Consider the following 22,041-nt stretch of genomic DNA (forward strand, 5'->3'; position numbering starts at 1 on the left):
TGAGTAGAGTAGTTACTTGGGAAATGATGAGTAGAGTAGTTACCTAGGAAAAGATGAGTAGAGTAGTTACCTAGGAGCTGAGCAAATAATGAGTAGAGTAGTTACCTAGGAAATTATGAGTAAAGTAGTTACCTAGGAAATGATGAGGAGAGTAGTTACCTAAGAAATGATGAGTAGAGTAGTTACCTGGGAGCTGATCAAATAATGATTAGAGTAGTTACCTAGGAAATTATGAGTAGAGTTGTTACTTAGGAAATGATGAGTAAAGTAGTTACCTCGGAAATGATGAGGAGAGTGGCTAATAGGAGTGTAAAGGTGACTATAGGGGTGTTATTTCATGTCTAGAAGGCTCTAATCATATTAAAAAGTGTATTTAGAAGGTGGTAAACAGGTTTTCTATGTCTTATTTTCTCTTATGATGTCTACTATATTGGCTAATAGGAGTGTAAAGGTGACTATAGGGGTGTTATTTCATGTCTAGTGGACTCTAATCATGTTAAAAGTGTATTTAGAAGGTGGTAAATGTTTTTTTTTAAATGCCAAAATATTCCATTTGTAAATAAGGAATCCTATATGGCAGAAATTCAGAAAGGATGGATTGTTGTATTTTAGATGTTTGTTTATCAAACATGTACACGTATTACAGTATTTCTGTGTATTTGTACGGTCAAAGACTGAGCATATTTGTACATGATTGTTGAACTATTTATGCACGTCTGCTAATGTACTTCATTTTAATCTTCATTTTATTTTCAGAACACAATTTGTTTTTAAATGACCCGAGCCGCTCCACTCAGGCAACACGCAACACGAGCACACAAGCATCAGTCAATCTGTGTTGATGAGTGGAGTAAATATGCAATAAGACCCCCGGGTTGCAGCTGAATAGCGGCGATAATGGCTGCTTTTCTTATCTCAGTCAGATGTTATCCGCGTGGGGAGGAGATGTGATGATCTGCTCCCTGCGGAGACGCCGTGGAGGAACCTTCATCACGTGAACTTTACCTCTAATAACGCACACAGAAACATGTGGTGGAGGTGGCACGGAGGAAATAATGGAGCAATGAAGTTACAGAACACTCCTGGTGTAACGTGTTTACACTTCACTTCCGATTTCAATTCAACCTGGACTTGCCTCTGACTGCTTCTTTCTTCACATTCTCATAGTCACTAAGTTCTATCCTGGGATGAAGGATGAAACACGGCCATCATAGCCATTCAAATTTAAAACGCTATAGAAAAACACTCCTTCTTCTTATAATGTCTACTATATTGGCTAATAGGAGTGTACAGGTGACTATAGGGCTGTTATTTCATGTCTAGAGGGCTCTAATCATGTTAAAAAGTGTATTTAGAAGGTGGTAAACAGGTTTTCCATGTCTTATTTTCTCTTATGATGTCTTATGATGTCTACTATATTGAGTAATAGGGGTGTAAAGGTGACTGTAGGGGTGTTATTTCATGTCTAGGGGGCTCTAATCATGTTAAAAGTGTGTTTAGAAGGTCGTAAACAGGTTTTCTATGTTTTATGATGTCTACTATATTGGCTAAAAGGGGTGTACAGGTGACTATAGGGGTGTTATTTCATGTCTAGAGGGCTCTAGTCGTGTTAAAAAGCCCATTTAGAAGTTAGGAAACTGTTTTTCTATGTCTTATTTTCTCTTATGATGTCTACTATATTGGCTAATAGGAGTGTAAAGGTGACTATAGGGGTGTTATTTCATGTCTAGAGGGCTCTAACCATGTTAAAAGTATATTTAGAAAGTGGTAAACAGGTTTTTTATGTCTTATTTGTTCTTATGATGTCTATTATATTGGCTAATAGGAGTGTAAAGTTGACTATAGGGGTGTTATTTCATGTGTAGAGGGCTCTAATCATGTTAAAAGTGTACTTAGAAGGTGGTAAACAGGTTCTCTATGTCTTATTTTTTCTTCTTATGTCTACTATATTGGCTAATAGGAGTGTAAAGGTGACTATAGGGGTGTTATCTCATGTCTAGAGGGCTCTAACCATGTTAAAAAGCCCATTTAGAAGTTAGGAAACTGTTTTTCTATGTCTTATTTCCTCTTATGATGTCTACTATATTGGCTAATAGGAGTGTAAAGGTGACTATAGGGGTGTTATTTCATGTCTAGGGGGCTCTAACCATGTTAAAGTGTATGTAGACGGTTGTAAATAGTTTTTTCTGTGTTTCCAGAAGTTACCTGTATCAGTTTGAAAACAAAGATATGGTGCCTCTGTATTTTTTCTATCTGGGTGGAATTGTGACTAAAGCTAATTACTAAATGAGTGTTTTTATCAACAAATGTAAAGCAAGAAAACAACAACAACAACGTGTATTATTTTTATTTACGTCAATGGAGGAAGTGTTTGATAAGGATAAACTCTTATCTTGTCCTCATTAAAAACAAAAAAAAAGAAAAATGAAGGATACAAGGTTTTCTAATTTTTTACATTTTTCTAAAAAGGCTTAAAAAAGTTGTCTGAATAAAGTTGTCAGCACTTTGGACACCCTGACGTGGACAAAGGTGCGACCGGCATCGTCTGCAAACAATAAGATTATCTTAATTGACTTAATTGGGAATACACACACAGCGTGCGCGTGTGCGCGTGTCTGCGTGTGGTGCTCGTAGTGACGTCAGTAGACTATAAAACCTTCCCTCCTCCGGGCTGGTCCACTTCGGATCCAAGAGTCCGCTTCCACGCCAGCGAGCCAGCAAGTTGTCCTCCGCGTCACCATGGCGACCTTGTAGCTTCTCACTTTCACTTTTAGGTCTTTTTCAAGTCGCGTTTCGACGTCCCGCCTTCCCCGGCCCCGAGCGCGATGCCCGCCGGGATGTTCAGCATCGACAGAATCCTGTCCGGCCGGCCCAGCAGCTGCAAGGAGCCGCTGCTGGTGCACCGGAGCGGCCCGGTGCTTCTGCCGGGCCACGACTCGCTTTACGCCGACTACAACGGACTGTACGCGGCCCCGTGCGGCGGGCCCTCCGTGGCCGGAGTCCCGTCCGTGAGCGGGAGCAGGGTCGGCTATAACGGCTTTTACTACGCCGGACAGATGCACGTCCAGGGCGCCGCCGGACTGCCGTGCTGCGGGGCCGTGCACGGCCTCGGCCCGCGGCAGTGCCCCTGCATGCCGCCAGGTAAACACACTTCACTTGCTCGGCAAAGCTCTCTTTTTCTCTTTTTCTCTTTTTCTCTTTTTCTCTTTTTCTCTTTTTCTCTTTTTCTCTTTTTCTCTTTTTCTCTTTTTCTCCTTTTCTCTTTTTCTCTTTTTCTCTTTTTCTCTTTTTCTCTTTTTCTCTTTTTCTCTTTTTCTCTTCTTCTTCCCTCCGACTGCCACGGTTCGGCGTGGAAACGTTACTCGTTCCAAAAATGATATCTTTCCTTTAGTAAGTCGACTTTGTTATCGTCCTCCTGTCTTTTTAGAAGGATCATTTCCACAACCAACATTCAAAAACAAACAATCATTTTCTCATCTTCTGGTGCGTAAAATGTAATCCGATGAGAAAAGCAACAGCAAAAAGGCTTTTTGAATAAGAATAAAACCACACGGGGCTATTCTTTTTGAAATATGCTTAAATATGCTTAAATATATGGTTAAATATGTGCTTAATTATATGGTTAAATATGTGATTAAATATATGGTTCATTATATGGTTAAATATGGTTAAATATGTAATTAAATATGTAGTTGAAAATGGTTAAATATGTGTTTAAATATGTGGTTAAATATATGGTTAAATATGGTTAACTATGTGGTTAAATATATGGTTAAATATGGTTAACTATGTGGTTAAATATATGGTTAAATATATGGTTAAATATGGTTAACTATGTGGTTAAATATATGGTTAAATATGGTTAACTATGTGGTTAAATATATGGTTAAATATATGGTTAAATATGGTTAACTATGTGGTTAAATATATGGTTAAATATATGATTAAATATGGTTAAATATGTGGTTAAATATATGGTTACATATATGGTTAAATATATGATTAAATATGGTTAAATATGTGTTTGAATATGTGGTTAAATATATGGTTAAATATATGGTTAAATATGTGGTAAAACATATGGTTAAATATGGTTAACTATGTGGTTAAATATATGATTAAATATGGTTAAATATGTGTTTAAATATGTGTTTAAATATATGGTTACATATATGGTTAAGTATATGGTTAAATATGTGTTTAAATATATGGTTACATATATGGTTAAATATGTGGTTCAATAAATGGTTAAATATGTAGTTAAATATGGTTAATAAATATGGTAAAATATGTGGTTAAATATGGTTAAATATATGGTTAAATGTGGTAAAATATATGGTTAAATATATGGTTAAATATGTGGTTAAATATGGTAAAATATGTGGTTAAATATGGTAAAATATGTGGTTAATATGTGGTTCAATATGGTTAAATAAAGGACGAATGAATGAAATATGTATTTTGTACATAACCTGTTGCATCATAGTAGCTCGAGACGCCTCAAGCATGTGTCTAAATATCGGATATGATATGATCATATATAATATGAGATGATATATGATGAATATATTTCCAATGTGGCTTCCTCTCCAGGGCATCACTAAGATGAATTCAATCATTCCTAAATAGAAATACATGATAGAAAACATTACAACCAGGAAATGAAACCGAATGATAGCACACGCTAATGCAAGCGTGTCCAAAGTGCAGCCTGGGGGCCGTTTGTGCCACGCCACACGTTACATGAAGATGCCCATCCATACGAAGGATTCATAACAAAAAGCAATAGCATCTTCCTTCTTCACTCTGGTATATATGTATATCATATAATATCATATATACATATATATTAAATATATATACTAATATACGACCCCCGGGCATCCATGGAATCATTCATAAGCAACATTTCACTCACGTCCAGCGTGGACATGTAGCATATCATAACAAAGCATATCAACACCAATAGGAATATTTCCTTCCGCTATCTCAGATCATCTTCCTTCTTCCTCGGATGCTGCGCCCGGCAAACACGGCTGTCCAAAGGGTGGCACGGGGGCGACTTGTGACCTGCTGCGCTCTCGTAAGCGTTAAATAAAATACAAAAAACAACAAAAGGTGGGGAAACATTTTGTGTAACTCGTAACTCGTGTCAGGACAAAAGGTTCCTTTGGAATATGACAGCAGGATGACCAGGCTGGACCCCCCCCCCCCCACCCCACCAGCACTGTCTTCACTTGGGGGGGTTAGCGGATGAAGGAGGAGGTGGTCACAAGTGGTCCCCCGCGCTGCCAACAATTAAAAAAATAGAAAAAATATGAATAAACACAATGAGTGACAATTTAAACAGAAAACTTTATTTAAAAAGTATACACTGGATGTTGTTAGCAATGCTTTTTCCTCATTCGTCTTTTTTTTTTTTTACCTCGTTGCATTATGGGGGCTTTTTTTAGGGGGGTTTAAAGTACAACAATTAAACATTTTCATCATCATTTTCTTTAAAAATGCTATATAAAAATATTATATTTATGTTGGGTTTTATTTAAATTATACAGGCCAGAACAAAAAATAACAATAAAAATACTAAAATAATATTTTTTGAAAAATTTAAAAAAAAAATACTTTTTAACAAATTGTGTAAGATAATCCCAAATGCTATGGTGTTAGCTATAGATATGCACTATATAGATACAGAGATAAGTTAGCCATAGATATACACTATATAAATATAGAGGCTATGGTGTTAGCCATAGATATACACTATATAGATATAGAGGCCAAGGTGTTAGCTATAGATATACACTATAGATATAGAGGCTATGGTGTTAGCCATAAATATACACTATATAGATATAGAGGCTATGGTGTTAGCAATAAATATACACTCTATAAATATAGAGGCTACGTGTTAGCCATTGATATACACTATATAGATATAGAGGCTATGGTGTTAGCTATAGATATACACTATATAGATATAGAGGCTATGGTGTTAGCCATAAATATACACTATATAAATATAGAGGCTACAGTGTTAGCCATAGATATACACTATATAGCTATAGAGGCTATGGTGTTAGCCATAAATATACACCATATAAATATAGATGCTACGGTGTTAGCCATAGATATACACTATATAGATATAGAGGCTATGGTGCTAGCTATAGATATACACTATATAGATATAGAGGCTATGGTGTTAGCCATAAATATACACTATATAAATATAGAGGCTACAGTGTTAGCCATAGATATACACTATATAGATATAGAGGCAATGTTGTTGCTATATACACTATATAAATATAGAGGCCATGGTGTTAGCCATAGATATACACTATATAGATATATCTTGTCAGCCGTGTTAACCATTTTTTGTCGTCCACCCCCCATTTTTTTTATTGTGTGTGCGTGTATATTTGTAAGAATTTTCCACAGGCCAGAAAAAAAGAGCAGCGTGCCACCAACAATAACAACAAAAAGAATGAAAACGAAACAGAAATAGCCAAAGAATCCACAAAGCCTCCTGTGGGATGTTCTTGACTGGTTCCCGTTAAAGCAAAGGTTAAAGGTTAAATGTTTGGATTGTTAAAAAAGGGTTAAAAGAAAGCAAAAATGGTATGACGTTACTTAGTATTTGTGTGTGCGCGCCCCAGGCCATAAAATAAAGCGGGTGAGAAACGTTCGTGTTGTTTTTTTTAAGGTCTGGAAAACCAAAAAGAGGGCAAAATTATTTTAGCGTACGAGGCCCTCAGCTGGGCACGTGCGGGGATGGAACGATTGTTTTTCACGCGCACACGACATAGAAAAGGTGCACGTGCCTTGTGGTGACGGATGGCTGCCATCACTTGCAGGCCGTAAAGACAAACCGTCGGGGTGGACGTTCTCTCGGGTTACTTTTCCTTTCTTCCCCGGTGACGCCTTGCGCCGCTTTGCCACGCAGGCTACGAGAGTCCGGTGCTGGTGTCCCCGGTGCCACGGCAGCTGATGTCGTACGTCAACATGGGCGGCTTGTCGCGGAGCGAACTGCAGCTTCTCAACCAGCTCCACTGCCGCAGGAAGCGGCGGCACCGGACCATCTTCACGGACGAGCAGCTGGAGGCCCTGGAAGGCCTCTTCCAGGAGACCAAGTACCCGGATGTCGGCACACGGGAGCAGCTAGCTCGCAAGGTCCACCTCCGGGAGGAGAAGGTCGAGGTCAGAAGCACCGCGCGTTTGCTCATTTTGACATACACAATTCCGTCATTATTATTATTATTATTATTAATATTATTATTATTATTGCTGCCGCCATCTTCACAGTCACATCCCGTTTTTGCTTGTAAGGGACGCACGTGCATCACCCATACAGGATGTTATGGGCACGTGCACTTGTTGTCATCGCAGATACAATACGAATACAAATATGATGATATTCCAAACGTTTTATCATTTAAAATCGATTCTACACAGAGAATGTTTGCTTTCGCATCATATATTGTCCATAAATAATAATGTCACGTGCGGGCAAACATAAATTCACAAATATATATTTATACGTGAAACAATAAAATATAATGTATCCATTTATCAATTCAAACATGATCATTTACGTCATTATTATTTTTTTATGTCACTTTTAAAACCAACACGGAAACATTTTAATGACACACTTTGACGGGCACGTGCATTCTTGCCATAAACAATCATAACTCATGAAGAGCCATTTCTCAATAATTCATTAATAAATAATAGAGTAATTTTTAAGAATGGGATAACGTGAATAGGAATACATCCGGTGTGGATATGTATTTATGTCTTTCATATTTGTCTCAGCGAGTCAACAAAAAGTATGTCATTATTATTACAACGCCATAGTATCGCGTGTATGTATAGAAGAAACGGAAGACGGTGGGCTCCATGAACGCACCACGACGACAACGAACCAGCTCGTGACGTCTTCTGCGGTGTCTTCTCAGGTTTGGTTTAAAAACAGACGCGCCAAATGGAGGCGGCAGAAACGCTCGTCGTCCGAGGAGCCTTCGGACACCACGTGGGACAAAAGCGGCAAAACCTCGGCGGGAAAAAACCAACACACCAAAAGCCAAGAGGAGTCGGACAGCTGATCACAAACACCCCCCCTCCCCCCCAGTCCCGGTCCCCACTTCCTGTCTGTCTCCCACCGTGTACTGTATACAGTATACTCCATGTACACTAGTATCCCTAAGGTAACTGTAGGCTTCATGTACACTAGTATCTGGGGGGAGGGGGGGTTAAAAAATCTATAAAATAAGTGAGATTTTTGTAAAATATGTATTTCCTGTAAAATAAGGAAGTGTAATAAAAATAAGGGAAAAAAATGTGCAATGTTGATAATATGGTGAAATGTACGGGAAACTATTTCAATATTGACCATCAATGGCTTATGGGATAAATATACTGCATACTGTATATGTACTCTATGTACTGTGTATGTACTCTATGTATGTGTGTGTACAGTATATATATATATGTGTGTGTGGCAGTGTTGCACATGATTATTTATATTAATTTAAGTTGTTGATGTAGAAGACATCCATGTGACAGCTTTATTATTCATGTTTGTGTTCAACTATTCTCTCGTCAAGAATGTAAAAAAAAATTTTTTGTAAAAAAAAAAAAACTAAAATGAAAAAAATGAAATATTTGTCAGATTTACTTTGTTGTCCGTCTCATCTGATTTATGTTTGCATGTTGGAGTCAATGACAGAAACACGGCTAGCACATGCTACAGACCTCCATGTTGTCTTTTCTCATTGATAGATATGGTTATGATTAAGGATATGGTTATGGACATGATTATGGATATTGTTATGGATATGGTTATGGATATGAATATGTTGAGAGCATACAGGCAGCTGGTGCGTGTGTGTTTCCCGCTCTAAAGATAGACGAGGGTGTTGTCCTCTCTGTGGTTCCCTTCCCTTCCCTTCCCTTCCCTTCCCTTCCTTTCCCTTCCTTTCCCTTCCTTTCCTTTCCCTTCCATTCCTCCTCCCAGCAAAGTGCTGAGAAAGCTGAGACAAACGAGGCATATTTTCACCAACGTACACGTCCTCCTATATCATTAGCACATTTCACTTTTTTTTTGTGGTGGACGGAAGGAAGGACGGACGGACAGACAGATGGACGAAAGGTAGGACGGACGGAAGGTAGGATGGAAGGACGATAGACAGATGGACGGTAGGACAGACAGACGGACGGAAGGACAGACGGACAGAAGTACAGATGGAAGGACGGACAGAAAGAAGGACGGAAGGACAGCCAGGAGGATGGACAGACAGACGCAAGGAAGGACGAAAGGACAGACAGATGCAAGGAAGGACAGACGGACGGTAGGACAGTCTGACAGAAGGACAGACGGAAGGACGGACAATAGACAGACAGACGGACGGAAGGACAGACGGACAGATGACGGACAGAAGTACAGATGGAAGGACGGACAGAAAGAAGGACGGAAGGACAGACAGGAGGATGGACAGACAGATGCAAGGAAGGACGAAAGGACAGACGGAAGGATGGACGGTAGGAAAGACAGACGGACGGAAGGACAGACGGACGGGAGGACAGTCTGACAGAAGGACAAACGGAAGGACGTACGATAGATAGAGAGAAGTACAGATGGAAGGACAGACAGGAGGATGGACAGACCGATGCAAGGAAGGACGAAAGGACAGACGGAAGGATGGACGGTAGGAAAGACAGACGGACGGGAGGACAGTCTGACAGAAGGACAAACGGAAGGACGTACGATAGATAGACAGAAGTACAGATGGAAGGACAGATGGAAGGACGGACAGAAAGAAGGACAGGACAGACAGGAGGATGGACAGACAGATGTAAGGAAGGACGAAAGGACGGACGGTAGGCCAGACAGACGGATTGAAGGACAGACGGCCGGTAGGGTAGGGCAGACTGACAAAAGGACAGATGGAAGGACGGACAGAAAGAAGGACGGAAGGACAATCAGGAGGATGGACAGACAGACGCAAGGAAGGACGAAAGGACAGACGGAAGGATGGACGGTAGGAAAGACAGACGGACAGAAGGACAGACGGATGGGAGGACAGTCTGACAGAAGGACAAACGGAAGGACGTACGATAGATAGACAGACAGAAGTACAGATGGAAGGACAGATGGAAGGACGGACAGAAAGAAGGACAGGACAGACAGGAGGATGGACAGACAGACGTAAGGAAGGACGAAAGAACGGACGGTAGGCCAGACAGACGGATTGAAGGACAGACGGCCGGTAGGGTAGGGCAGACTGACAGAAGGACAGACGGAAGGACGGACGGACAGAAAGAAGGACAGATGGACAGACGGATGGAATGAGAGACGGGAGGACGCTATCCAATATATTGAAACTACATTTGACTAAAACCTAGCATTTGGTCCTACCCTGTACCTGCCGTACATGCTAAACTGGCTCCATGCTATGAACTGGGGAGCGTGGTTATGATTATTGTGTTATTGTCCAGGGGGGGCACCAACGGGGGGGGGGTTAGTGTTCCTCTCAGTAGCTCTCCCCTCAGCTAGAGAGTCCTCATCGGGTACAGCTGCGTCTGCTTACGGCTGACATACAGCAGGTAGAAGCTTTTTGCCTTCGCTTGTCTGAACGTCAACTCCTTCTTCAAACCATGTGTGCGTCTGCTGCACACGCACACACACACACACACACACACACACACACACACACACACACACACATACACACACACACACACACACTCTCCCTTCTGGTGTCGCTGGAGCAGCGAGAGGCACCAACAAGCTTCTTCACGCAGTAGAAGCAAGATGGGAGTCAGGTGGGTTTGATTTCGACAAGTCGGGTCGGGACACGACAAGCTCTCGCCATAGCCCCCCCCCCCAACCCCCCCACATCAACACGTATGGGGGCCACGCAGGCCAGGAACTGAGCGCTCCAAACGTTCTCTTTGTTCCCCTTCGATATCTTCTAGAAGATCCAGGTTTTTTTTTTTTTAACATGAAGAATGAATCTTTGTTATTTTTGCTTTAATTTCACAATTGGTGCTGATTTGGTTTTATTCTTTTCTTCCATCAAAAGAAAAAATAAATATTTGTTGCGTTTATTTTTAGGTGACATTTCATCATATACAATTGTTTTTTTTTTATTATTTTATTGAAATTATTGTGTTACTTTATTTCATATTTAAGGTTAAAATAATAATCATTTATATTTTGTTCTGTAAAAATAAAGTGTTTTTATTATTTAACATAAAATAAAACTAAAATAATTCTGTTTTATTTTCCATTTTTATGTTATAAGAAATAAATAAATTACAAATTATATTGTTTTTTATTTTTTTACCAAAAGAAATACAATTTAATCTTTTTGATTTCAAAAATAAAATCATAAAAACAAAGATTTTATTTTTGAAAACATCGCATAACATTTTTTTTTAATAAAGTAAAATAGAAAATGTATATTGCTTATTATATTCACTTGTTTTCTATTTCAGTCTAAAAATAAATGAAGGATGAATTATTATTATTATTGTACCCCATGCTAGCTAGTTAGCGACAAGCTAGCTGACGAGCTAACTGAGAGATAGCGTAAGTGTAAGTACGACACGTGAGTGGTAGGATGTGAATGGGTGGGTGTGTTCGCCCCTTCCTGCTCGGGTACGACTGGCGCTTGAAGAAGAAGAAGAAGGAATACAGAGCCCAGCTTTAGCTAGCACGGCGGCCATGTTGGAAAGCGGGGAGAATTCCTCCGCCGCATTTGAGCGCTGCAGATGGCGTTCTGGCTTTCCCGTGAAACAATATCTGCCCGGCTCTGCGGTTCCTCTGCGTCTGTGTACATGTGCAGCAGGCAGCAATCAGCGCTGAGGTCGTGGGGGGGTGTGGGGTGGTGGTGGTGGTGGGGGGGGGTCTCCACATAACGTCCTTCACCCCGTTGAGAAAACAAGACTTGACGGACAGCGCGTTTACAGGCCTTGTCAGGCATTAACAGATTTGATCCATTTTGCTTGGCTTTGGGAAGGAGGTTTGGGGAATATCAGCCAGGCGCCTCGGGGTCAACGGGGGGTCGAGGTGCTTGACCCGACAACCCTTGCTGATTTCATTTGGCTTTTCTATTTCTGGAGCGTGTGACCGAAGCCGTGTGTCACCCGCAAAACACATGGACTTCTTTCTGCATGCTAACCGAAAACTCACCGAGCGTACGGTACAGCGTGGGCCAAACGCTACCTCTCCTTCCTGAGCATTGTGGGGGGGGCGGAGCTATGATGCTTTTAAAAAATATATATATTTTTTTATTCTAACCACACCAACGTTTCACATGGGAAAGAAATTTGGCATGGCTCATTACACTGGCTTTCGGAGGGCGTGGTAAAACGGACTCTTTGTGATGTCACAGAGTGACAATGTCCTTATATGGGCGTGGCTGTAAGCCAGATAAGCTCTGCCCTCCCCTAAGGTCTGCTCCTCTGTTTACTTGCTAGCAAAGCTACATTTGTAGCCACAATCAGACGCAAGTAGTTGGAGTTCCTGAGTCCCTACCAGCAAAAAAAATGCATTTTAATTTTAATCTATTTTTTTTTATCATTATAAAAAATTGTATTTCATAATTGTGACTTTTTATCTTGTAATTTAGATTTTTTTAAATGTCATAATTATGAGTCTTGTAATCACGTAACTTTTTATCTCATAATATGGCTGTTACCAATGAGCAGGGGAGGGGTTCATTGACCGACCAATGAGCAGACAGGATGCTACTCAGTCCTTTCTCTCAGGTAAATATGGTAAATATGCTATTATGTTATTTGACATTTCCACATTGGGAATATAGCGATAAGAAGAAACAACAGCGGCAGGGGAAATTGTTAGCGCTAGAGTTAGCATATCAGGAAAGTTTACCGGGGGCGCCTCCGGTGTGTGGAGCCCATTAACGCCCGCCGAGCCGCATTGACTGTATTAGCTAGTCCTCCAGCTAGTCTTTAATTTAATCTTTAAATATACATATATAAATATATACCACACATATGTATTGTTTCTTTTTGCCCCCCCCCCCACCCCGCCACCCCAGCCCCAATACGCGTGTCCTTGTCGTGATCTTGCGCTGATTTGTGGCAGTCAGGGCAGGAGTCCATGCATGACGGCATGCAATAAAAATCACTTTGTATGATGCGAGCAATCACAGCCAATCAGGGCTCACGCTGATGATGATAGGCTGCTGGAAAAAGGGGAGTCGGGGGCGGCCCGGAGCTAGGGGGTCCGCTTGAGCGTGGTACTCATCAGTCTCTGTGTTTACATTTGCGTGTTTAGATAAAGTAGATTGCTTTGCACCTAACCCTGTAATATATGCTAAAGTATCCTCCTGATAATAGCCTTCCAGCCGCGCCGTGGCAGTGCTGTAAACCATCAGCGGCTGGAGGAAAATGGCGTCTAATCAAATGTGACGTGGTCGCCATTGATGACAAATACGTCTGAAAAAGCTGACAGGATAGGAAGGTCGGTGAGTGAAATGCTAACTCTGGTGCAGTACTCCCATACGCCACCATGGTATCGCGGGTGACGCCCCCTGCTGTCCTTACAGGGGACAGCGTCCTACATCCCTTTTCATGCTCCAGACCAGGGGCGTCACTAGGTTCTGAGGACAGGGGGGACTTAGCCCCCTGGAGATGCACAGGATATGAATGAATGTAGTAGACATTCAAAACAATAAAAAAAAATATTGGCTTGCTTATTATTGCCCTATTATATTTTTGTAAAAAAATAAAAATCAATAAAAAATATTGAATTATTTAGGGGGGATTAACAACATTAAGCCCCCCTAAAATGTTCTCAATTGTTTTAGGCCACCATTAAATGTACACAAGTACACACAATCTACACTGCAAAACCGCTGCTCAAGCTCTGCAACCAATTATATAATGATCGTTATTATATTATTCATTAGCCTATTATTATTACTATCATTATTCTTCTTCTGATTATTACTAGTACTACTACTAGGCTAGCATTAGCCTGCTTATTGGCTTGCTTATTAGACTGCTTTTGCCCTATTATATGACATTTGTCAGAGATTTCTTTTGTAAAAAAAAAATAAAAACAATTTAAAAATCATTAAAAAAATATGTAATTATGTAGTGTCAGATTTTTTTTGTAAAAAAAATCATTTAAAAATATCAAATTATTTAGTGTCAGAGATTTTTTTTGTAAAGAAAATTAAGAAATATCAAATTATTTAGTGTCAGAGATTTCTTTTCTAAAAAACAAAAAGAAATCAATAAAAAATATCAATTTAGTGTCAGAGATTTTTTTTGTAAAAAAATCATTTGAAAATATCAAATTATTTAGTGTCAGAGATTTTTTTTGTAAAGAAAATTAAGAAATATCAAATTATTTAGTGTCAGAGATTTCTTTTCTAAAAAACAAAAAGAAATCAATAAAAAATATCAATTTAGTGTCAGAGATTTTTTGTAAAAAAACAAAAAAAACAAAAAAAATTAAAAAATATCTAATTATTTAGTGTCAGATTTTTTTGTAAAAAAATCATAAAAAATATCTTACTATTTAGTGTCAGAGATTTTTTTGTAAAAAAACAAACAAAAAAATCAATAAAAAAATATCTAATTATTTAGTGTCAGATTTCTTTGTAAAATACAAACAAAAAAATCATTAAAAATATCTAATTATTTAGTGTCAGAGATTTTTTTGTAAAAAAAACAAAACAAAAACAAAAACCAATAATAAAATAAATTATTTAGTGTCAGAGGTTTTTTGTAAAAAAAATCAATTTAAAAAAAATCAATAAAAACTATGAAATGATTTAGCCCCCCTAAATTAGGCCTAATGACGCCACTGCTCCAGACACATACAAAGGGTACATACACACGGAAGAGTGTAAATATTAGAAAGGAGTACACCAGTCCACGTGTTTGCAGTAATGGTCGCTGTATTGGGGAAAGGAGCGGCGTACATGAGCCTACGTGTTCACTGTTGGTGGAAGCTGGCGCCGTCTTTGCGTGCCATGATCTTGTAGACCGTCTCCCTGAAGGTGCTGTCGCAGGTGAGTCTGCGGGCCGTCTCCCTCAGGTCCTCCATGCTGCCCCCGCCGCCGCCAACAACGCCCTCCTCGTCCGCCGCCGCCAGCGACTTTGAATGTTTGACTGCAGCAGAATGACAAAAACAACTTTCATTTTCATTTCATATCTATATATACTATGTTCATATTAACATTTTCACTTTGCTGGAATTTTGGTGCCAGTCTGAGAGAGAAATAGAGTGAGGACGCCATCTAGAGGACGGAATGGTAACAACCACTCCTCTTTATGAAAATGTCAGCAGAATAGCAAATGAAATGAAAAATCATAACAGAAAGTGCTACATGTTTCTGTGGCGGTCCATCTGTAACTGTGGCAGACCAGATTCTGAATGCAATGTTTCCCGTGTTCCGCGTGTACCGGACTCACGCCAGTGGCGTCGAGAGGCCCTCCTCTGGATGCGGCAGCTCTTGATCCGGCGCGCGGCCGCCTTGTGGAGGTAGACGGCGTTCTTCATGATCGCCGGCAGCTTGGCTTCGATCTCGGCCGCGCAGATGCACTCCTCAAAGAAGCCTGCGGACGCCACCACGGGACTTTTAGAGCCGCAAAAAAAAACACCTTCAACGCCTCCGGTCGACGGCGGACTCACGCCTCAGCTGAGTGACATCCCCCCTCATCCTCTCGTCTCGCTCCTTGGTGCGGTCCAGAGAGTCCAGGCCTTTCTCCAGCCCCTGCAGGGCCTCCTCGGCACGCTTCAGCCTCTTCTCCAGCTCCACGCGGGACTCCATCTCCACCTGGAGGGAAGGAGGAGGGAGGTGAAGGAGTGGGGTCAGCCGACGTGATTGCCTGTACCTGAAGCTCTGCCTCCGTCTGCTGCTTGTCCACGGTGAGCTGAGAGAGCGACTGCTGCAGCGTCCTGGCCTGAGACGAGTAGAACTCTCTTTCCTGCTGGAGAAGTTCCGCTCGCTGCTGGTTCTCCCTCAGCCTGCAAAACATCATCATCATCATCATCATCATCATCGTCGTCGGCAAGGACCCTCAAGGATCACACTGCAACTCTTACTACAACTCAAACATTTTCTTCATGTCTTCATAATTCTTTTATTTACTTTTTCTCAAATATGACTATTCTATTCTCAAAAGAAAAATGTGCAATTACATATTTTTTTTCCAAAAAGTATTTTTTGTAATTATTTTATTATTTAACAAATTCTAAAATAATTATTTTATCATAAACAAAATACAATAAAATATTCTAACATTCTAAAATAATTTTATCATAAACAAAATACACTAAAATATTTAAAATGTTCTAACATTCTAAAATAATTTTATCATAAACAAAATACACTAAAATATTTAAAATGTTCTAACAAACATTCTAAAATAATTATTTTATCATAAACAAAATACACTAAAATATTTAAAATGTTCTAACAAACATTGTAAAATAATTATTTTATCATAAACAAAATGCACTAAAATATTTCAAACATTCTAACTAACTAACAAATGTTCTAAAATAATTAATTTACATATTTATAATCTTTTTATGTAATTATTTTAATTGTTTTATATTATTAAAATCATTTCTAAAATAATTGTTTTATTGTCATAAAAATATTTTGTAAAATATTTTATATAATTTTTGAGTAATTACTTTATATATTATGAAAAAGTATTTTGTAAAATTCATTTTCCCCCAACTATTAATATCTTTGCTTATAAGGTATAGTCAATAAACGTATAAACATATCTTTTTTTTTTCCACATTTACATGTATAATCACCTCTTGAAATTATACTTAATAACTAAATAACGATTTTCTTTTTCCCTCAATTGAACTTTTACCTTAAAAAATGTTTCTTCTAAAACAAGTTATGATCTATTTTTTCATTTAAAATCTCAAGTTTCTTTAAAATAAATTTAACAACCATTTGTTTTAAATCAGTCTTAACTATATCATTTTAAAAAAAACTATAAAAAGTATTTTTCTTATAAAAAAAAGTATGATCACCATTTGTTCTTTTGTCTAATAAGACATTTTTTCTAAAAATAATTATAATTTCCAATTCAAAAAATAAAATGTATTCTTATAAGATGAAATATTTCTTCTAAAAATATTTTTTTTGAAATATTGAACTTTTTTTCCCCTCTAAAAATGTCTTTGTAAAAAAGCACGTCTAAACAAATAAAAGTAATTTTATTCTCATAAATTGAATATTTTTTCTTCTGAAAAAAGTCATATTCACATATGCCATCAAATATCAACAAGGTAATATTAAACGTTAAATGTAATTAATTTCTCTACAGCTCTACAGATCTTACTTTTCATCGGCCTGCTCCTTCTCCTTCATCAGCAGCTTCATCTGCTCCTCAATGTGGTGCAGGTCCTGCAGGAGGTCCTTGGCATCCTGGCTCTTCCTATTCTCCTCCTCCACCTCTTCCTCCACGTCCTTGTCTTCTTCCAGCAGCTCCAAAGTTCTCTGCTTCTCCTCGGAGAGTTGCTGCAGGACGCAGACATGCCACAGTTAAAAAAAAAAAAAAAGCTGAGTCGCTTCCAGGGTCGATCCACGAAGTTGCTAACGACCTCGATGGACTTCTGCAGCATGACGGTCAAACTGCTCAGCTCCTCCTTCTCGTTCTCCACGCCTCGCAGCGACTGAGATGTGCCATCCAGATCTCTGACAACACCATGAAAACAACAATGGTCTGTTCCGGGGTCAAACTGTGGCCATCACACTAACCATCCCACTTGTACTTCATTCAGAAAGCCCCTCAGATAGAAGATAGATATAAAAGAAGGAAACATCACGTCCTTACAGTTTAATCTGCTCCTGCTCAGCCTTCAGTTCCAGCACCACCTCCTCAAACTTCATCTTCTCCTCCTCCAGAACTTGATTGAGACGCTCCAACTCCTGCGTGCAAAGACACAAAAAAGGATGAGAAAACAAAGCAAACTCAAAACGAAGGACGAGGAGAACTTTACTTCTCTCTGCGCTCGCTGGTGACTCAGCTCCTCCGTCTCCTCCATCAGCTTATCTGCAGGAGGAACGTAAAGATGCTCAGCACAGCAGGCCCGCAGCGCCTCCTACAGGCAAGATAAAAGTTACCCAGATACTCCTGCTTCTCCTTGGCGAGCTGCAGACCCTGAGCCTCCAGACTCTCAATCATGGCCTCCCCGAGCTGGGCGTTCTTCCACGTGCTGGAGGTGGAGGTGACGCCATGTGGACACAAGCGGCAGTAGAAGACAACATCATGTTTGTATATCACGACGACGAGAAGAAAGAACGCTTCTTACACTTTGCCTGACTCCTGCAGCATCTCCATCCAGTGCAGCTGCTCCTCCTCCGACTCCGCCGCCACCACGATGGTGCCCTGCTGGTCCCAACATCATCTGACTTACTACAAAGCATCCATCATTTCTTCTCATGAACATTTAGTAAACCTGTTGTGTTGTTATGGCCGCCACCTTATGGACAAAACTCATTTTGGACACTTTTTAAAAGTCCTCCACATGGGGCGGGAGCTCATCCCCCGACCCGGAGATGGCACTCCACCCACTTCTAGGAGGAGAACCACCACCACATTTTTTTGGTAAAAAAAAAAAAAATCAATAAAGTTCCAGAGTTGTGTTAACGACACCCCCACAGGAACTCCAGGCGGACCTCCTCAACCTCTTGGGCACTGCCACTGAGGAACTTGTTCACCATTGGAGACCCCACCATGTTGGTGGGACTACAAAGGTCTTCTAAGTGGTTCTTCCACCGGTCCACATCATCTCAAGCTTCCTCCTCCTGAGACAGCAGTCCAGAATCTCTCCAAAGCCCTGTTGAAGTCTTTTTTAATGGTTTCCCTAAACTCCTCCCACATTCCAGTTTTTGCCACACGGCATCCTGGTGCTGGGGGCACTGGTGGACCCCCTTATGATTCTGACCTGCCTGATCTGTCAGTTTCGATTCTACTGGCCCGGGAGGGGGCAGTGGTCCGGATGGAAGGGACCATCTTTAGGAACCTTTTGTGGGCCAAAGCTTACACCCGTCCCGGACTAGACCACGGTTGAGTGCAGTGGAGCTGCAAAGCCACCCAGGACTTTGATGCTGCTGCACCCACGTCAGAGCTGTGGGCGGGGCTTGGGCTGTGCTGTTCTGCTATTGGCCAGCCTGAGGCTTAGCAATAACAATAAGAATAGGAGCTACTATGGTAGGACTCACAGAGAAGTCTTCCAGGCTGATGACGAGGCCAAAGGGCATGCCCATGTCCTCTGTGGCTGACACCACGCATCCTCCCAGGGGAATCACTCCCTGACACACACACACACACACACACACACACTGTGAGTGAGCACATCCTGAAGTCCCATGATAGGATTGGTGGAGGTAAAAGAGGACCTTGGGGTGGATGTTGAAGATCCTGCTGCTGTCAAAGCTCCTCTTCTCGTTCTCGGCGTAGTAGAGCAGAAAGCTGTCCTTGATGATGAAGAACCTTGGCCGCAAGACACACAACGTCACGCACCGAGGGGCTTGACAATAAACACACATGCTAATAGGAGTGTAGGTATGACTATAGGGGTGTTATGTCATGTCTAGAGGGCTCTATTCATGTTAAAAATCGTATTTAGAAGGTGGTAAACAGGTTTTCTATGTCTTATTTTCTCTTATGATGTCTACTATATTGGCTAATAGGAGTGTAAAGGTGACTATAGGGGTGTTATGTCATGTCTAGAGGGCTCTAATCATGTTAAAAATCGTATTTAGAAGGTGGTAAACAGGTTTTCTATGTCTTATTTTCTCTTATTATGTCTACTATATTGGCTAATAGGGGTGTAAAGGAGACTATAGGGGTGTTATTTCATGTCTAGAGGGCTCTAATCATGTTAAAAAGCCGATTTAGAAGTTAGGAAAAAGTTTTCTATGTCTTAGTTATGATGTCTACTATACTGGCTAATAGGAGTGTAAAGGTGACTATAGGGGTGCTATTTCATGTCTAGAGGGCTCTAATCATGTTAAAGTGCATTTAGAAGGTGGTAAACAGGTTTTCTATGTCTTAGTTTCTCTTATAATGTCTACTATATTGGCTAATATGAGGGTAAAGGTGACTATAGGGGTGTTATTCCATGTCTAGAGGGCTCTGATCATGTTAAAGTGTATTTAGAAGGTAGTAAACAGGTTTTCTATGTCTTAGTTTCTCATATGATGTCTACTATATTGGCTAATAGTGGTGTAAAGGTGACTATAGGGGTGTTATTTCATGTCTAGAAGGCTCTCATCATGTTAAAAATCGTATTTAGAAAGTGGTAAACAGGTTTTCTATGTCTTATTTGCTCTTTTGATGTCTACCATATTGGCTAATAGGAGTGTAAAGGTGACTATAGGGGTGTTATTTCATGTCTAGAGGGCTCTAATCATGTTAAAAACAACAGAAAGCATTTTTAAGCTAACGCATACAAAGGTTCATTTTTTGAATTTTGTGAACTTTTTTTTTCTTACATCCAATTATGCTGAAAATGGACTGAAATAAAAATATGGAAGCATAATACGTGTTTTGAAATTCACTTGATTAAAATACAGTGTTAAAGGTCCAGTAGATAAAAAAAAAAATCAATGGAAAAAAATGCACATATGAATTTGATGTTTCATACACTTATGAAACAGTGATTTGACATAAGTTTATTCAAATGCGATATTAAAAATTACTGTGTTTTAAAGCTGTTTATTAAAAAAATAATAAAGAGTAAAATTCAGTGTTTGACTCACAGATACTTTTAAAACAGATAAAAAGGCGGTTTTATGTAGTTGATTAAAAACCATGTTTTAAAATATGGTGTAAGTACAATGTTTTGAAAAGCATTTTGCTACTATAGAATGATTTAAATTATATTTTAATAAACCTAAATGTTTATTCAATGACATTTTCTGCAGAATTTGAAAAAAAAAAAGAACCATATGAACTTTTGCACCTTAACAAACACGGCAAACGATTGGCCCACTTATCTGTGATGTGACCTTCATGGCACAAACGATTCTCCCAAGGTCACCATGAGCGCAGCAAATTGAGCGTCTGTGTTATGTCACCGTGATGCTCTTGCTTTACATAAGTCCGTAACTCCGTACTGAGCCTTTTTACCGTTATGGAGTCAATCATTCCATGTTCAGCTTGTTAAAAGCATACCACTTTTCGGTTGCGGTCACACACAATAAAAAAAAAAAAAAAAAAAAAAGACTATACCAGGTATATGCCCAAAAAAAAAGTCAGTGAAATATTGGGAACAGCTCTCATCATGAACTTTTGGCGCTAAGCTATTATGAAATAAAAGCTATCAAAGGTGATTGTGGTTGTCATCTTGCATTGGATGTCTTCCGAGACCGAGGTAAGAGGAACTGACCTGCGGGACCACTTGGCGGAGGGTCGTCCAAAGGGTCTCTTCCACAGGACGCCGTGCAGCTGCACCTTGGTGCTGATGTCCAACGCCTCCGAGTCCGACTGCTCCATGGACGACCAGGGCGACGACACAGAGCTTCTGGACCAGGACGTCAACATCCTCCCCAACGCTCCAACGAGAAAAGGGAGGGAGGAGTGCAGAGGGGGAGGCGTGGAAAGAAGAATGAACGCTATGAGGAATGGATTTTTAAAAACAGTCAATAACAATCAAGCAGCAGCAGCGGCTCACCAGCGTGCAAACAAATCCTCAATAACTCAGCAGGGAGCAACCATGCATATGCCAATACGCTCATCAGCTGGAGGCTGAGGAAGGCGGAGGGAGGGACGGATGCTGGGAGGTCCACGTGGTCCAGTCAGTAAAAGCTCCACTTCAGATTACTGGAAGCAGCATTAGGACGCCTGCACACGCTCACATTCGTTCTCACTGGATGCTGAAGTGTAACAACACTCATCACTACGTGGGTCATCCATCACGTTATTGCACAACCCTGGTCAAAAGGTTGGGCTGGAACACACTGGATGTTAGAACATGGCTGGGAACCAGTCTCACAACGCACAAAAACTTTGGTA

The 22,041-nt window shown here is 40.2% G+C and overlaps 2 protein-coding genes across 4 annotated transcripts; one reads left to right on the top strand and one right to left on the bottom strand.

Moving 5' to 3' along the window:
* The first annotated feature begins 2,656 nt into the window (after positions 1 to 2,656).
* On the top strand, positions 2,657 to 8,670 carry gsc (goosecoid). Its single transcript, XM_058057058.2, has 3 exons — positions 2,657 to 3,141; positions 6,947 to 7,200; positions 7,962 to 8,670. The coding sequence occupies exons 1-3, from the start codon at positions 2,826 to 2,828 to the stop codon at positions 8,106 to 8,108; spliced, it is 717 nt and encodes a 238-aa protein (XP_057913041.2). The 5' UTR covers positions 2,657 to 2,825; the 3' UTR covers positions 8,109 to 8,670.
* A 6,219-nt stretch (positions 8,671 to 14,889) lies between these two features.
* On the bottom strand, positions 14,890 to 21,988 carry plekhd1 (pleckstrin homology domain containing, family D (with coiled-coil domains) member 1). 3 transcript variants are annotated; one of them, XM_078798947.1, is made up of 14 exons: positions 21,701 to 21,988; positions 21,416 to 21,641; positions 19,422 to 19,515; positions 19,245 to 19,334; positions 18,332 to 18,411; positions 18,144 to 18,235; positions 18,020 to 18,072; positions 17,854 to 17,948; positions 17,621 to 17,714; positions 17,359 to 17,537; positions 15,883 to 16,015; positions 15,680 to 15,824; positions 15,460 to 15,603; positions 14,890 to 15,156 (listed from the first exon to the last, which is right to left on the bottom strand). In XM_078798947.1, the coding sequence occupies exons 1-14, from the start codon at positions 21,762 to 21,764 to the stop codon at positions 14,981 to 14,983; spliced, it is 1,665 nt and encodes a 554-aa protein (XP_078655073.1). In that variant the 5' UTR covers positions 21,765 to 21,988; the 3' UTR covers positions 14,890 to 14,980. The 3 variants fall into 3 exon arrangements, with proteins under 3 accessions (XP_078655073.1, XP_078655074.1, XP_078655075.1); XM_078798948.1 differs by having other exon boundaries at positions 14,892 to 15,156; positions 18,332 to 18,408; positions 21,701 to 21,981; XM_078798949.1 differs by having other exon boundaries at positions 14,893 to 15,156; positions 21,416 to 21,581; positions 21,701 to 21,975.
* Between the last annotated feature and the right edge of the window lie 53 nt (positions 21,989 to 22,041).

Source organism: Doryrhamphus excisus, linkage group LG19 (assembly GCF_037039965.1).
Source record: "Doryrhamphus excisus strain RoL-2023G ecotype Guam linkage group LG19, RoL_Dexc_Guam_v1.1, whole genome shotgun sequence".
In the NCBI taxonomy this organism is placed as follows: domain Eukaryota; kingdom Metazoa; phylum Chordata; class Actinopteri; order Syngnathiformes; family Syngnathidae; genus Doryrhamphus; species Doryrhamphus excisus.